At 40.7% G+C, this 16228-nt stretch overlaps 1 protein-coding gene across 9 annotated transcripts in view; it reads left to right on the top strand.

Annotated features, from left to right (window-relative positions):
• afdna (afadin, adherens junction formation factor a) overlaps positions 1-16228 on the top strand; it is a 99395-nt gene that overhangs the window by 40999 nt on the left and 42168 nt on the right. For 6 of the 9 annotated variants that reach the window (XM_079290960.1, XM_079290961.1, XM_079290964.1 and 3 more), the window contains 12 exons: positions 1680-1709; positions 1842-1911; positions 2597-2667; positions 2773-2840; positions 4752-4957; positions 7529-7549; positions 11021-11166; positions 11368-11462; positions 11905-12170; positions 12593-12736; positions 12866-13064; positions 13245-13351. In XM_079290960.1, the coding sequence (XP_079147086.1) occupies positions 1680-1709; positions 1842-1911; positions 2597-2667; positions 2773-2840; positions 4752-4957; positions 7529-7549; positions 11021-11166; positions 11368-11462; positions 11905-12170; positions 12593-12736; positions 12866-13064; positions 13245-13351 (1423 nt within the window). The remainder of the gene's footprint in view (positions 1-1679; positions 1710-1841; positions 1912-2596; positions 2668-2772; positions 2841-4751; positions 4958-7528; positions 7550-11020; positions 11167-11367; positions 11463-11904; positions 12171-12592; positions 12737-12865; positions 13065-13244; positions 13352-16228) is intronic. The other 3 variants (XM_079290965.1, XM_079290963.1, XM_079290962.1) reach the window with 2 other exon arrangements.

The raw sequence follows: 16228 nt of genomic DNA, 5'->3' as shown, positions 1-16228 counted from the left end.
CTGAACTTTATAGCCGTTTTAATCAATATATTACTAATGACTATGTATGTGAAATGGCCCATTCGTAGCAATGAACCCACAGATAACAATCACTCTCCGTCCTCTCCCTCAGCTCTGGGTAGCATTGTAGCATCTTTCAGCTCTTTGTTTTTAACTTACGGCCCACATCTTTTCTGTTTTGGTGCACGCTGGCAGCCACAGGCAGCTGTTTTCAGCCCCACTGCACAGTAACTGCTGAAGACCAAACGTGAGACAAAGCTATTGACTAGTTAATAAACATTAAGAAAGGTCTGTGCTGCTAAAGAGCCAGATATTTCCTCAAAGAGTTAGTGGAGCGCACCGGCTGTCATGTTGAGCAGTGTCGCCTCAGTCTGGAATAAAAGGCCGATGTGGTGGAAGTGGATCCCTGTGGTTGTCTGGGCTGCTGTCCAATGTTCTGCTGTGCAAACTTACAAGGCTACCTAGTTCATTTGAGCCGGAGACGCATCGCAATGTTTGGAACGATCAGAGCCACGGTTTGGCACAGACGGCAGATGTTTGTTTTTTTAAAGAACGGAGCTCTTTGGCACCAGGTGCTGCTGGCGGTTGAACACATGATCTTGTAGCATACGAGTGTTCAGAACTTTTATCTACCAGATGTCTGGAAAGAAACATAATCTGCCACCGCCTGTGTTTTGACTTGATGTTGCCAGCATTCCTCTTATCTGGGTAGTTTTTCAAGCTAAATATTTTCCAATCATTCTAAAGTGTACTTAATCAACATGGTGGTTATATTTTGTGAAATTCTTTTGATTTGCCAGTAGATGTTTTTGCTTTGGTTTGTCTGTTGGTTCGACTTGGTTGTGATTGACAGAACAATCAGGCTTTAGCAATCACAACCAAGTCGGTTGTGATTGCTAAAGCCTGATTGTAAAACAAAACAATCTAGCAATGGTAGATCTCTATTTCCCCCTTATGTGCAAGCAATTTGAACAAGCAACGTTTTGGGAGGATCAGAGCGCTACCAAGTCCGTATTTCTAAAGAGTTTCAAATGGTTGAGGTGTCTGGTTGATGAGGTTTGCTCGAGCTTTACATGACTGTCCAGTTCTTGAGATCACCACATTACTGTCATATATGCGGTTTTTCTAAACTCTCGTTTCCCCTCTTCATTGCAAGTTTATTAACTTTATCTGCATTGGTTTGAACAGCAGTTGAGAGGTGTTATCTGTGGGCTGTTAAAGTTGTCATTTAATAGATGGAAAATGTTACAAAATAAGTCATTTCTGGAAATGTGGTTTAAGATAGACAATCGGTCTCATTTCTCCATCCAGCCGTAAGTGAAGTCTAGCTGTTCATGGTTTTAACCTACTTGGGCTGCTTGAGGTTATTGTGTATGTGACAAAGGCACGGAGCACAAACGCTTTGTGTGTTTGTGTTGGTGCTGTACTGTTTGTTTGACATTGATGCCCTCCTGACATGTGGGGCGTGAAAAGCCGAAGCCTGTCTTTTAAACCCGCCTGCTGTCACACTCAATTACCGTCACTTAAACACACACACTCAGTGTACAGTGCTCAGTCAGGTGTGACGTGACCTCTCTGTATCTAATTAGACTGTTATGTAAGTGTGTGCATATGTGTAAAGCAAACGTATCCATCTGCATGTATTCGTGAGTCATTCATTTTCTCCATCTCTGTTCCAGCTCTCTCCTCCCAGACGAAGAGTTAGATAAGTGAGTGTGTGTCTGTCTGTCTGTCTGTGTCTGGATTAAGTCTGCGCTTTTGTCGTTGTCAGTAATGAGAAGTCAGATGTAGAGAGCACAGCTCCTCAACTAAACCGCTGCATGTGTGTGTCTGTGCTGCAGCAGTGTACCAGAAACCACCTTCGATCTTCACGGAGACGTCCACAGTGGAGCTGCGCTGCCCACGAGCAAGGTAACGCGCGCGCACACACACACACGCACACATGCACAAATCAGGAGACAAAAAGAAGGAAAGGTGCATCCATAGTTCTTTTTTCCAACTAAAATGAATCGAGAGCTTGCATACTTATGTGTAATTTATAATGGTAATGCAAGGTGACACAAATAACAATATATTTACTAATCTGCTGATTACTTTCTTGATTAATCAGTTAATTGTTTGTCGACCAAATGTTTGTTTTGTCCAATCAAAGAGATTTAATAAAATTATATAAAACAGCATATCTTTGCATTTGTGTATCAATCTTAGAATAATATATATTTATATATATAATATTTATAATGTAAATACTAATGTTGATTATATGACTTATTGTAGCAGCTCTAGGCATGTATATCTAAAACTAAATATTTGACGACATATCAATTGGCAGCACCTCTATGTATGTTTGCAATATGTTAAAATCTATTTTATGCATGCTAGTGTTGATTTTATAGAACAAATAGAGATATTTGATCCATTGGAGAACCAGGAAACTGTAAAAGCAGCGTTCTCTGCATGTTGTGTAAGCTGCTTGTTAGTAGTTCTAAGAGTGTGATTGAAGCTTCATAACACACGAGTCGTCTACATCTGTACAGTGAAATTAAATGTTGACGAAGCTGCTTGACACTGCGTGTGTGTGTGTGTGTGTGTGCAGAGCTCAGGGAAGCTGGAGATGGAGCGCGGCATGGTCAAACCCATGATCAGAGGAGAGCAGCAGGACAGCAGGTGAGACCCACTTCTTCATCCATCTTTATCCTCTCTCCAGTCCTCCTCTCCTCAATCTCTGTTCTTCATGTTGTATTCCCTCATGGTGCCACTTTGTCTCATCAGGTCTCAGGACGTTTCAGTAGACAGACCAGAGCTGACTCTGCCAGCCGGCATCGAGTTCAGAGACAACTGTAAGTATTAGTGTCTCTCTTTCTGTTCCGCCGTGTTAGTGAAACAGTCGATAGCTGGAAACTATTGAACCCTCTTTACAGCGCACTGGACTGATTCTGCTGACCTAACTGCTCCAGCTGCTAGAGCAGTTAGGTCAGCAGAATCAGTCCAGTGCCATGTTACCTGAATATATATATATATATATATATATATATATAGATATATATATATATATATATATATATATATATATATATATATATATATATATATATATATATATATATATATATATATATAGATATATATATATATATATATAGATATATATATATATAGATATATATATATATAGATATATATATATATATATAGATATATATATATATATAGATATATATATATATATAGATATATATATAGATATATATATATATATATATATATATATATATATATATATATATAGATAGATAGATAGATAGATAGATATATAGATAGATATATAGATATATCTATATATATATCTCTATAGATATATAGATATATATATATATATCTCTATATATATATATATATATATATCTCTATATATATAGATATATATATCTCTATATATATAGATATATATCTCTATATATATCTATATCTCTATATATATATCTCTATAGATATATAGATATATATATATATATCTCTATATATATATATATATCTCTCTCTATCTCTATATATATATATCTCTATATATATCTCTATATATATCTCTATCTCTATATCTCTATATAGATATATCTCTATATCTCTATATCTCTATATCTCTATATCTCTATATCTCTATATAGATATATCTCTATATCTCTATATCTCTATATAGATATATAGATATATCTCTATATAGATATATAGATATATCTCTATATAGATATATAGATATATCTCTATATAGATATATAGATAGCGAGAGCGATAGAGAGATATCCCTCTCTCTCTCTCTCTCAATAGATAGATAGATAGATAGATAGAAAATGTGGGTCAGCCTGCGGTCTGTATACATTTCCAATGCAGAGTTGGTGTATTGTTCCTTCTTACAGCTCTGTACAGGGAGGCCTGGTGACCTCTGGAAGACATTATTCATGTTGAGACATTAATATGATTTCCATAAACAGTTGGAGAGCAAATTAGCAACTAGTCTCAGGCTCCAGCTTACATTTTTACATTGTGTGTGTCCACTCGAATTTGGCAGGAAATCAGCTGGATCACTTTAAAGCCTAAAGGCTTTGTTTCCTGTAATTGCACTAAGATAACGCAGTCAATATTTTTATGATTAAAGATGATAAATTGAGCACTCAGAGTGAGGCTAAACCAAAGCTCAATTTGACAGTTTCCTGTTTTCAGAAGAACTGTTTTGGGGTTAAACTGCTAAAGCTGGAGGCGACGTTTCTTATTCTCTGGCTGCACTTGCACCAAATCCGGCTGTGGGAGTGTCACTCAAATGGCCCATTTGTGTGATGGCGTTTCGCTTGTATGCCGGGTCCTTCGAATGATAGTCTGTTTGCATCGTCAGATTAAAAGAAACACATTTACTTTCATTAACTGAACGGGATGCGAGGCCGATCAAAACATTGGGTTTAAAACTGGTGCACAAGGCCAAGCTGAGGGACTACAAATGCAGCATAACTTCACAATTCCTCGTCTGATCGCCGGTTACGTGATTGGCCACCGCAGCTTGACGTCATCTATTGATGTTGTGAAACACTGATATCCTCAGGATTCCTTTGGTCAAAGTAAAACATATTTCATGTCGCCACAAAGGATGACCTACCAGCTGCTTTAACAACAGCATGACGGGATGCACGCACACTGTAAGAAGTGGTGCGAGAAAAATATCTGTGTGGTCTGACAGTCTGACCCTCTGTGTGTCCATCCAGCTGAAGACACCTTCCTGTCAGCCATCATCAACTACACCAACAGCTCCACGGTGCACTTCAAACTGTCGCCCACCTACGTCCTGTACATGGCCTGTCGCTACGTCCTGTCGCCGTCTTACCGGCCCGACATGTCGCCCTCTGAGAGGACGCACAAAGTCATCGCCATCGTCAACAAGATGGTGAGCATGATGGAGGGAGTCATCCAGGTCAGTAACACTTCTTTTCTAATCGTTTGTGTGTGTGTGTGTGTGTGTGTGTGCTGTGGTATTTGAAGATGTATTAATTTGTGCATTATCTCCGTGCGTTCTGCTCCTTAATAATGCTGTTATTTATGTATTTCATTACTCTCTTTTGTTGACATTTTGTGTGCTTATTTCCCCCCACAACTCACTGTTCTTACAAACTACTATACTTGTAGTTCTGTAAGGTGTGTGTAAGTGTTTGTATGTGTATTTTTCTTGCAGCTATCTCTCCACAGTTACCTCTGTTGCACCAGTCTGTGCTTTTTTTTCCTTATGTTTGTCTACCTGTCCGTTTTAAATGCTTGTGATGTGAAGCAACATAGTGTATGCTACACTTCAGGTAGCATGGCGCTGTCACTGACCATTATAGCTGCAGTTTCTAGGCAAAAAACCCGTATACGTATTAGTTAATTTATAATTTTTATTATCAATCAGAATTTGCATAGACTAAAAAGTACAATATTGGCTTGAAAACTGTAGTGGATCAGAAGTATTAAGTACAATTCTGAGTTGCTTTACCATTTCCATTTAATGCTCTTAAGTACAGTACTTGACGGAATGTAGCTACATTCCATAACTGGAAACAAGACCAAGCATCATACGCAGTATTTCTGTTTCTTATTCATAAGCGTTGAAGCTCGATACGCAGCCCCACTCAACATAGTGTTTGCTAACAGTGCTGGCATGACGACTAACGTCATTTAAAATCATGCAGCACAGGACTTTGGTAGATTGGAGGATTATTGAAAATATTCTCACACACTCGTTAAGTCTGAGGCTCAGTAAATGCAAATCCTTCTAGTGCCATTCACTTCTATTCATTGCTGTGATATGCAGTGAAGTCATGAAGGAAAGCACACACAGAGTGGACGGTAAGACTTCATCTATTTCCGTCAGTATGTTGCAGGATTTTAAGTTTTCTAGAGTTTTCGGGGAAATATTTTTAGATGCTGAGGAATGTTGAACCTTCCTGCTTCAGACGGGCTTATATAACAGGCTTTAAAACGAGCTTCTCTGGGATGGAGAGAACTTAATCTTGAATAGTAGAATGATTGTGGCCAGCTTGCCTGTGTGGTATGCTGGAGATGGTCTCACGCTTGTCCACTGCTTTGCATCCTTAAACGTCTTCACTGCATTACTTTATTAATGTCCCCCTTGATGGATTTGTTTTTAAACATTAGTGTGCTAGTATCAAATAAAGTGTTTTAACTTTGTCTCATCACAGAGAACGAGGTCAACATTATCTGATATTGTTGGTCCCGGGTCCTCTTTATACTGAGACCACATCTCACATAAACTCCAGAGCTTATTTACACAAACAGGGTCTTACTCTCGCCAGTTACTCAAAAAACTGGAATCTTTAGGCAGAATTTCCCTCATAACATTCCTGTTTTGTGCTGTAAAGCAATCCAACAGACTCTGCCGTGTGTAATGGAGTGCAGGGCTTGAATTTATTTTCGTTATCGGTCACTTTCTGGTAAATGTACGGCGGTCTCAAAAATGTTTACTGTGTAAATTTTAATGACTTTCTTCAAGGATTCATTTGCCTTTTTTTGTTTATTTTAGCCATTTATATACCTTCACACTCGTTAAGCTCCTGTTTACACTTAGCTCAATTATTTCCAGCTGGTATAAAGAACTGAAGCTCCACTTCCTAAAAGCAATTATTATTCAGTTTTAATATGAATATGGTCCTAAATACAGTTAGGTTTTAGGTCATCGGCTCATTTTTAATAGATAACAGGGCTCTATTTTCTTGCCCGTTTTGATGATTGATTTTATTCTAAAGGGATAATTTGGATGTTTTGAAGTGGGATTGTATGATTGTACTCGCAATAGATGGCCGTCAGTATGCCCGCAGTTTGTAGAAACCAGCAGGAGTACCAGCACGGGAGCAAAGCAATGTACTGCAAAACGTGTTTCAGACTCCCAGTTTAAGTGTACGCTACATTTAGAATGTTTTCACCACTTTACCTTGCTGTGTCTCTATGCTCTCTTCAAAGCCACAAGACTCCATGGACAAAAACAGTCATTGTTCCTTTCAGAACACGGAATATACGGTTCTACCGCTGCCTTGATGAGTTAGTTGGTGTTATTGTTGGTATTGATTTTGGTGTTTTTAAAAGGGTTAGTTCAGATTCACCAAAGGAGTCCGATGACCGTCTGCCAGCAAGATAAAGGGGTAAAAATATTGTAAATGTAGTGTCCACTTTAACTGACTGAACTTATTTAAGAACCTCATACAACCCCACCTCAAAACATCTGAACTGTCCCTTTAAGCGGACAGATGTTGATAGATTTCTCAAACACCCTGTGTGATGTTTTCTTGACCAGATGTGGTTTTCAGCTGACCGTCTCCAGTTTTGTTCTTTAACCGATTCAAGATGTCTTCACATTGTAAACCATGACCATGTCTGTGTCAAAGTGTGTGTGTGTGTGTGTTACATGGCTGTGTCCATACTGTAGCTGTTGACGTGTGTTCTCTCTGTCCTGTAAACGTGTCCTCCTCCTCCTCTTCCTCTTCCTTCCATCCAGGAGATTCCTGAAGGGGATCAGGTAGGATAGCACAATAGCACACCATGATACGGCTGCTACAGACTCCTCTCTCTCTCTCCCCCCCCTCACTCCCTCACTCTCTCTCTCCCTTTCTCTCGTTGTGGGCGACATAGATGAAATAGTGATTTGAGCTTTTCCTCTTCTCTGTGCCAGTGGAATGGGTCAAACAGATCACCCACCTTAATAAATAAGGATTTTAATATGGCTTTTAAAAAGGACGAAAAACGAGTTTGTCTTAAAAAAAAACAATTGTATACAGCGAGAGCTGAAACGATTACTTGATTGACAGAAAATTACTGAACCAAAAAAGCATTTTCAATTCGCTCTTTCTGGCTTTGGGAAATTGTGATGCACATTTTTGTTTTTTTTCTGGCGATTTATAAAGTAAACAGTTAATTGATGAATCAAAAAAATATTAGGAAAATTAATTTATTAATTTAGCAGACATAATAGAATGTATAATATATTATCCGTTATGTTCTATTGTATAAGACAAATAACATATAGAACATGTTTTTAATACATTATTTAATCCAATGTTGATGACATTTCTATTCTTTGTGTATTATTTCCTTGAATCCTTAAACATTAAGTAATTTGGACCACTTCAACCTTCTGTTGCATCGTGCACATTTGCCTTTATTTTGGATTGTTGCTGCAGTGCTCGGCAGCACAAGTATTTTCCCCTCAGCTGAACACTTTGACCCACACTGAGATTTCGGTCACAATGAAATAGTTGCATCACTCTCAATTCCTGACCTTCCTTTGAAGGCAAACCAGATCCCATGTTCACGATTTAAAATGTAAAATCATGTCGCCCCAACCTCATCAACCTCTCGGCTCATCTTTGAATCTCAGCCTCTCCACTCAACCTGTACCTTTCTCTCTACTTTTGTCTGCTTTTTTTTTTTTTTTTTGACCAGCCCTTCATTGTTGCTGCTGCTTCTTTTTCTCCATTTTAACAGAAATGTAAAATAAAGCCAGAATAATGCGTCCTCCCACAGCTGGAAAACTTAATCAGCAACATCAACCCAACTAATTCCATTCAGCTTCCGGGACCTGCCTGGTACTAAAAAAACAATAAAAAAAACAGCAAAACCAAAGCAACCGCTCTCTTCCACCGTTGCGCCACCTTTAATTCTGGCATCCGTCTTGTGTGCCATCACGTTTTGCTTCTACTACTCCGCAGTGTGGATGAGAGACGAGTCGCTCCTCTGTCATCTGTCTGTTTGGAAGTTCATTTAACGTGTTCAACCATCTGTCCATGTTTTAAGTGTTTCCTCAATGTTTTATTGGAAGCACTTGGCTCCGTCTCTCATTCTCTGGCTGTTCTGAATTAAGGTTTGTTTTGATTTGCGGTTTTTTTTCAAGGTGGGGATAGATGAGTGCCGGGGAGCGAGCGTCGCACATTCCTCCCTCTCTGAGTGGCGGGTATATTAACCAATCAGCTCCTCACACACTGAGCGCTCTCCTCCCTGTTGATCTCAGGACCAGAAAACAAACTGTCCTTTAGACCAGGGGTCCCCAACCTTTTTTGCGTCACGGACCGGTTTCATGTTATAAAATATTTCCACGGACCGGTGTTACGTCCCTACTGGTTTCTGGACCTACTGGGTTTCCTTCTGTGCGCGTGTTGTGTTCGCTTAACAGCTGCAGCGGTTTTCTGCCTCTGTCGCCTGTTTCGTCACACTTTCACAAACATATTGCTGGAGATCTAAAAGACACATCTCATATCAATTGCAGGGATTATGATTGTATGAGTGAGCACTGCATCACAGCCACGTATGAAGAAATACATGGAAGAAAATACATTTATGGAAAGATCGCAACAACCTGGATTCGAACTCTGTCCAGCAAAACTCCCACTTGTACTTGGTAATTTAACATTTAACACCGGCAGCAGAGTTGTTGTCCCAAACATACTTTTAAGGCCGCCGTCATTTTCAAGCTCCAGCAGCTGATCTCCCTCTGGCACGGATAAGCTCGATTCACCTGGTTTGTTCACAAATGGGTCGCGGATCCATTCCTTCGCAGTTCGTGGGTCTTTTGTGGTTGGGAAGTAACGCTCGTGACAAGCGTGTTGACATGTGTCAAGAGAGACAGGCGCATGTAATTGGGAGAGAATCCGGTCATTTTTCAAAATAAAATATCTTTCCGACTCTGATAATCAATGAAATGAAAAAAAGTTATTTATTCTTTCTGTGCGGCCCGGTACCAAATGACCCGCGGCCCGGTACCGGTCCGCGGCCCGGGGGTTGGGGACCACTGCTTTAGACTGTAGGCGGACATATATGGAGCGTTATTACAATTTTGATATCATCCACTCAGTGTTGGCCATATTATTGTCCTTGTTTACCGTGTTGCTGCTGCAACTACTTGGTTAATAGCCCACTTTACTGTGCAAGAGGCTCTGATTCCATTTTTTTGCAGATGTATGAACATGTGTTACAAAGGGCACATGTGTCTTCAGTTGTTTTTATATGCCACTTTAACATTTTAGCCAAAGGAATACTTACCAAATCATTTAGGGAAATACGCTCGTAAAGAATCAGATGAGATGTTCATACCTGCTTGTGTCTGTAGGATAAATAATTGTTTAGCTGAGCATAAAAACTGGAAACGGCTAGCCTGGCTATGTCCAAATGTCGCAAAATCTGCCTAAATATGCTTTCCTTATTTAATCTAGGAAATTGCTGCTCCCAGCCAAGTAATAATTATGAACCTAACTTGCACATAAAACCACAAATGTTAATTTTTACACTTTGTTTTCTTTTTTTTAAATCTACAGAGTAAACAAATGAGATATGATGTGTTAATTAAACACTCTAAACCCGGGATCTTAGGTGCAAGCAATTGTCTCTTATATACAAGTGATGGTATGCAACGGTGAATAATGTTGTTAATAATTTAAATGACTTAAATCTGACGGGTTGACCACAAAAATATCCTTATGTTATTCTGATCGGTCGGAAATAAATGGACTTCGAGTCACTTTTGATCCTCCTGCTCCCATGGTTTCTTTAGTGTAAGTCTACAGTCTAAACACTTTTTAGTTTCGTCAAAAAGAAACCTGTACAACCAACTGGTTCATGGAGGAGGCTGGTGTCTGGTGACCTGGTAAATGGAGTGCGTGTCTGGGAGGAAGAAGGAGTGGTCACTAATGTCTCTCACGAAGGAAAATCTTTTAGAGCTCACGTTCAAATGCTGAAGAAATCAAGACAGTTTAATTAAGCATCGTCTTCTGAGCGACAGTGGTGACCACTCTTCCCCTCGACACCGGGTTGGCTCAGAGGGAGGGGTGGGCGGGGCATGAGTCTATCCCTGAGGTAACAACTGCTCCTTCTGGCTGCCACTCAAACAGAAACCCCTCTACTACCTTCTGTTCTAACTCTCCAGTCTCTCCTTGATCCTGCGGCTCTAACAACTTCCTCCGTATGTTTTGTGTGTGTGTGTGGGGTTGGTACGTTACAGAAGCAGAAGAACATTGCCGGAGCGCTGGCTTTCTGGATGGCCAACGCTTCAGAGCTGCTCAACTTCATCAAGCAGGACAGAGACCTGAGTCGCGTCACGCTGGACGCCCAGGACGTCCTCGCCCATCTGGTCCAGATGGCTTTCAAGTCAGTGTGTGTGTGTGTGTGTGTGGTTGTGGGGTGGGAATCTGGAATGTCATGCATGTTTCCAGACAGGGGCAGGCAGGGAATTTGGTCCCTTCTTTGTAGAGGTCAAGGAATATGCGTTTGTGAGATGATTGAAGAAGAGCTTTTCTGTTTGGTGGTGAAGTCTTGATGTCTTTAACACGCTGTAATGTGTGCATGCAGGTACTTGGTCCACTGTCTCCAGGCTGATCTAAACAACTACATGCCTGCCTTCCTGGACGACCCCGAGGAACATAATCCACAGAGACCCAAGATCGGTAATACACAAACACACACAGTGTTTCCCTCCCATTTTGGCTTATGGCCCTGTTGAACGAAGCAGTGTCCACTTGCGACCCCTCTTCACGTTGTTCATGTCTCTGAGCTCGCAGCAGAATCATTTTTAAGGGTCTAAAGAAGTAAAAAAAAAAACGTAAAAAGTAAATATTTGAGAAAAGTCTGATGAAGATTTTTTGTCTTTGTTGCCGTGGTGCGTCCCAACACTCAAGGTTGGAAAGATTCTCAGTGTCAGGCACTTAATAAAACAGTTATGAATATTGTGTTTCATGTCTGCCACTTAATCCCCCATAGATGTTAAACACTGTTCCTTTGAGTCTCATAATCGCAGTGTATCACTGCTATCCTTAACCTCCCAATGTGAATTGAATGGTTGGCCGTCATTGAGTGTATATCTGACGTCTCTTCTTCTTCTCCTTCCAGAGGACGTCCTGCACACCCTGACGGGGGCGATGTCGCTGCTGCGGCGGTGTCGGGTCAACGCCGCCCTGACCATCCAGCTCTTCTCGCAGCTCTTCCACTTCATCAACATGTGGCTCTTCAACAAGCTGGTGACGGACACAGAGTCTGGGCTGTGCTGTCACTACTGGGGGGCAATCCTCCGGCAGCAGCTCAGCCACATCGAGGCCTGGGCAGAGAAACAGGGTCTGGAGCTCGCCGCCGACTGCCACCTCAGTCGAATTGTTCAGGTAAGAGGACGGATGGGGACGCGAGCAGACGCTCTGACTGAGAGGGTCATGGATTTTGTTTCATTCACAGGGCTTTTCATCTTTGTTTTTTCTGCTTTTTAGTGAATCACTTCTCTTGCCAGTTTTTCCCTTCTTTATTTTCCGTTTAACACTCCAGATCTTTAGATATTTAATGGTCTTTGTCACGCAGAGTGGCAGTTAAGCTCATGCTCGGATTGCCGCTATACAATTTATTTTGAAAAGATAAGAAAAGCAAGGATACATGAAGACAATTTACTTGTAAGGTGCAAGTATTGAGTACCTAAATATGGTAGTAGAGATAGTAAATTGGCCAAACGGTAAGCTTGGAAACTACAGACAACATGAATACGACATACAAGGAATGTGGCTCATTGACATGTTCTTTTCTCTGTGTCCTCCAGGCCACCACCCTGCTGACCATGGACAAATACTCCATGCAGGATGTGCAGAACATCCACAACACCTGCTTTAAGCTCAACTCCCTGCAGCTCCACGCTCTCATGACCAACTACCATTGTGCTCCGGACGAGCCTTACATCCCGCCTGTAAGCCAAAAAGCACGGAAGCACAATAGAGAGCGTTTATGATGCACACATAGTTGTCAGATGTTGAGAGATGTTGAAAATAGCCATTACTCTAAATGAGTTGACCTGGTTTTGTGTGCTTGTGTGCAGGAGCTGATAGACCACGTGGTGGCAGTGGCAGAGAACACAGCAGATGAGCTGGCGAGGAGTGATGGGAGAGAGGTTCAGCTGGAGGAGGATCCGGACCTCCAGCTGCCCTTCCTCCTTCCTGAGGACGGCTACTCCTGCGACGTGGTGCGCAGCCTCCCCAACGGCCTGCAGGACTTCCTGGAGCCGCTGCTGCAGAGAGGTAAAGTCACCGGCACCAAGACTTAACAATAAAAGGAAATTCTGTCTTACATTTCATGTAAAGCAATTAAGTTATCAAAGAGTTGGTATACCTAGCTGTTTTTTTACACACATAATTTAGATGCACGACTCAGTGAAAATGTATTGTAAAATGTGTGTGTGTGTGTGTGTCTTCTAACAGGTTTCTGTAGGTTGGTGCCCCACCCCCGTTCACCTGGTACCTGGACCGTCCACTTTGAAGGAGCTGACTGCGACAGCCACTTCTCTGCTGCTGACAGTTCTGAGATGGTAGGACATTAACACACATACACTTTCTAAACCACTCTGTGCGTGTGTGTGTGTGTGTGTGTGGGACAGCTGGGGTAAAGTGAGGACTTTGAGCTTTAGAGGTTAGTAATGCTGACTCATAGAAGCTGTGGAGACTCGAGTGGCAATCAAGTGACACAGTCATCTCCATGCTGCACTGAGATGACTTTACTTTGAGATTGATCAATCAATGAGGAGAATTGTGTTCAAACCGCTCCAAAAGAATTCCATTTGAGGAATACAGATGAGTTTCAAATCTACATAGAGTTTCTAAAATCATCTATCAAAATATTAACACTATGACAACATTTTCAAGATGGGAAATACTTTTATTTAGCAGTATATCTTTTATTCCCAGCCTTCACAATAAAATCAGCACAGTACAGCAATTGTTTATTAATTTCTTCATTCAAAGACTAATCGGGATGAACAGGAGCCTCTGAAACTCATCACAAGCATATTGGAGCACAGCAGATAACCGAAACAATGTGAATCAATATATTCTTGGGATTTATGTTAAAAATTAAACAAGTACGTGTATAAATAAGCGTATTGTTAGTCGGACTGTAGCGAGTAGTTTGAAGCTTCATTCATAACTTTGACATTCAAAGTCTAAATCAACAGTCCAATGCTGCTCAGGCTTTTCTTTTTTTGTTTAAACACAGTACGGCACATTTTCAAATATAGATTAGCCTTCACTAATATTAATATTAGTATTTGTAGGATTAGATTCAAGTGGTTGATTGTTTCGACTACTGTCATCCGAATTTTTAAATATCTCCAGAGCGTTGTAAGGTCCAAAAGTTCAAATGTATTGAAAAGAGATGGATGTAATAATTTCACACCATGTTTTTATCTCACAAAATAATCTGCTTCAATCCATATTTGTTGGCTTTTGGCTTTCAAAAACATTTGTCACTCAAAGGGAGGGACTGATGAGTTGTATTCATTAAAGAAAATAGAGCCTTTTTTAAGGCTTTTTTTTAAACATGAGATGACAGACATTGAAGTTTTTTTGAAAATGTCAACTGAAGCTTTGAATGTAAAATACGTCATTTGATTCTGCCCTTCTATTGCTATGCTTAAGATAAATGGTACTGGCATTAAGAATGTGACATGGTTGATTTGTAGTTAAAATATAGCTGAAGTTACTAACCTGAAGTATCTAGTATTGGCTAATATGGAGAACATGAACTGATGGTATGCGTCCACATTATAATGAGCTGTCTTCGGGTGCTTTTGTTGACCTTTTCTGGCTAAGCTCATCTTTCCACAGTACTGGATAACTCAGGTAAATTATACTGGATCTACTGGCTTTAAGGGAGATTGAATAGGAGTTTCTGTAGGCAAGACGGGACTAGATGAAAACATGGATCAGTTCCAGCTGAATGCAAGACTAAGAAAGGTGAAAACCCCTGAAGACAACCTGAGCTGGAGATGATGACTGCACAGCTCACATAGTTTGACTATTTTTAGACCTGGCGGTTTCTTTGATTCAAGTCCAGAAGCGTGCCTGTGCGGGCTTATGTGTGTGTGTGTGTGTGTGTGTGTGTGTGTGTGTGGTCTCCCAGTTGGAAGGCATTGATTATAGTGACTTCAGAAGGGACAATTAACTTTTCATAACGGCCTTCACAGACCGACACACACGCACGCACGCACGCACATACACACACACACACACACACACACACACGCACACTTTAATCAACACAAATACACAAATCACACTGCAGCAGTTAGTTAGTAAATGATAGACCTCACACAAACGCACACACACAGCCACTTCCTCTGTAATTGGTCTGTTTATCCTGCTACTATTTCACGACTGTAGTCTCGACGTAATGCAGGCGTCTTTCACAAACACACACACACGCTCTTTGATTAATGGTGTGTGTGTGTTCAAGCAAACTGGAGGGTCGGGGCGTGGTTCATGTGGTGATGTAGCATGTTTACATCGTTTAGATGTGATCAACATTGCATGCGGAACATTTAGAAAATGAATATAATGTATTGAAATTATCTTCAGCAAATGCTCTGATTCAAAAGGAAAGTTAGCTTCCAGCTAAATGACACCCACTTGTGTTTCTGCAGGAATTTGTTTTCATTGGATGATTGAAAGTTAAGATACGAGCAAAAAGCAACAAATGCAGACACAGGGAAACCCCAGTCCTGATGATATAAATAGTTTGGTTCCTTTTGTCCAAACTTCAGTGGAAAAAATTGTGTGTTTTTATTCAAATGATCTTCTGCGGAGCCCATTTTTAAACCATTTCTTGATTGGTAGAATTGTTGGCATATTGTGGACAGAAAGCCAGTTGATAGAGTGGGGAACTTGTACTAAAGCGTAGCATGAAGATGTTTGTGTCTGTGGAGGGCACCGGATCTATAGAAACACCCTTTACTCTGTGCAAACACCAAAACATCAGGTAGTAGTGAAGTGGGGAGCGGTTTTCATTGATTACCATTCAGTCAGTCATTATGGCTGTAACATCTCTCTCACTGTGTGAACAGGACAGTGCATCCCACTAGTTATCTGGTGAACTACCATTTAAGTCCTGAGTGAGACTGTTGGCCCACTTCCTGTCCTATACTTCCATATGGTTGGGATACCTGCACTATAAATGCTGAAGGTTTCACTTAACCTCGGTGACATGTTGGAGGTTTGATCTTTACACCAGCTCAGGGTGGCTGTCTTCTTTTACCTTTCCCGCCCCTGCATGATGTAAAACTGACCTGCTGAGAAAAACGTCTGAAAATGTCCACGTCTTTATGTAGACCACCTACTTTTACTCAACATAAGGTCACTGACATTGCTGCAGGCGTAAAGCTGTACCTGCTTCACAATAAAAGCCTGACATA

This window comes from Melanostigma gelatinosum, assembly GCF_949748355.1.
Source record: "Melanostigma gelatinosum genome assembly, chromosome: 19".
Taxonomy (NCBI): Eukaryota; Metazoa; Chordata; class Actinopteri; order Perciformes; family Zoarcidae; genus Melanostigma; species Melanostigma gelatinosum.
Note: the sequence above shows the minus strand (reverse complement) of the source record. Positions and strands in the feature narration are given on the sequence as shown.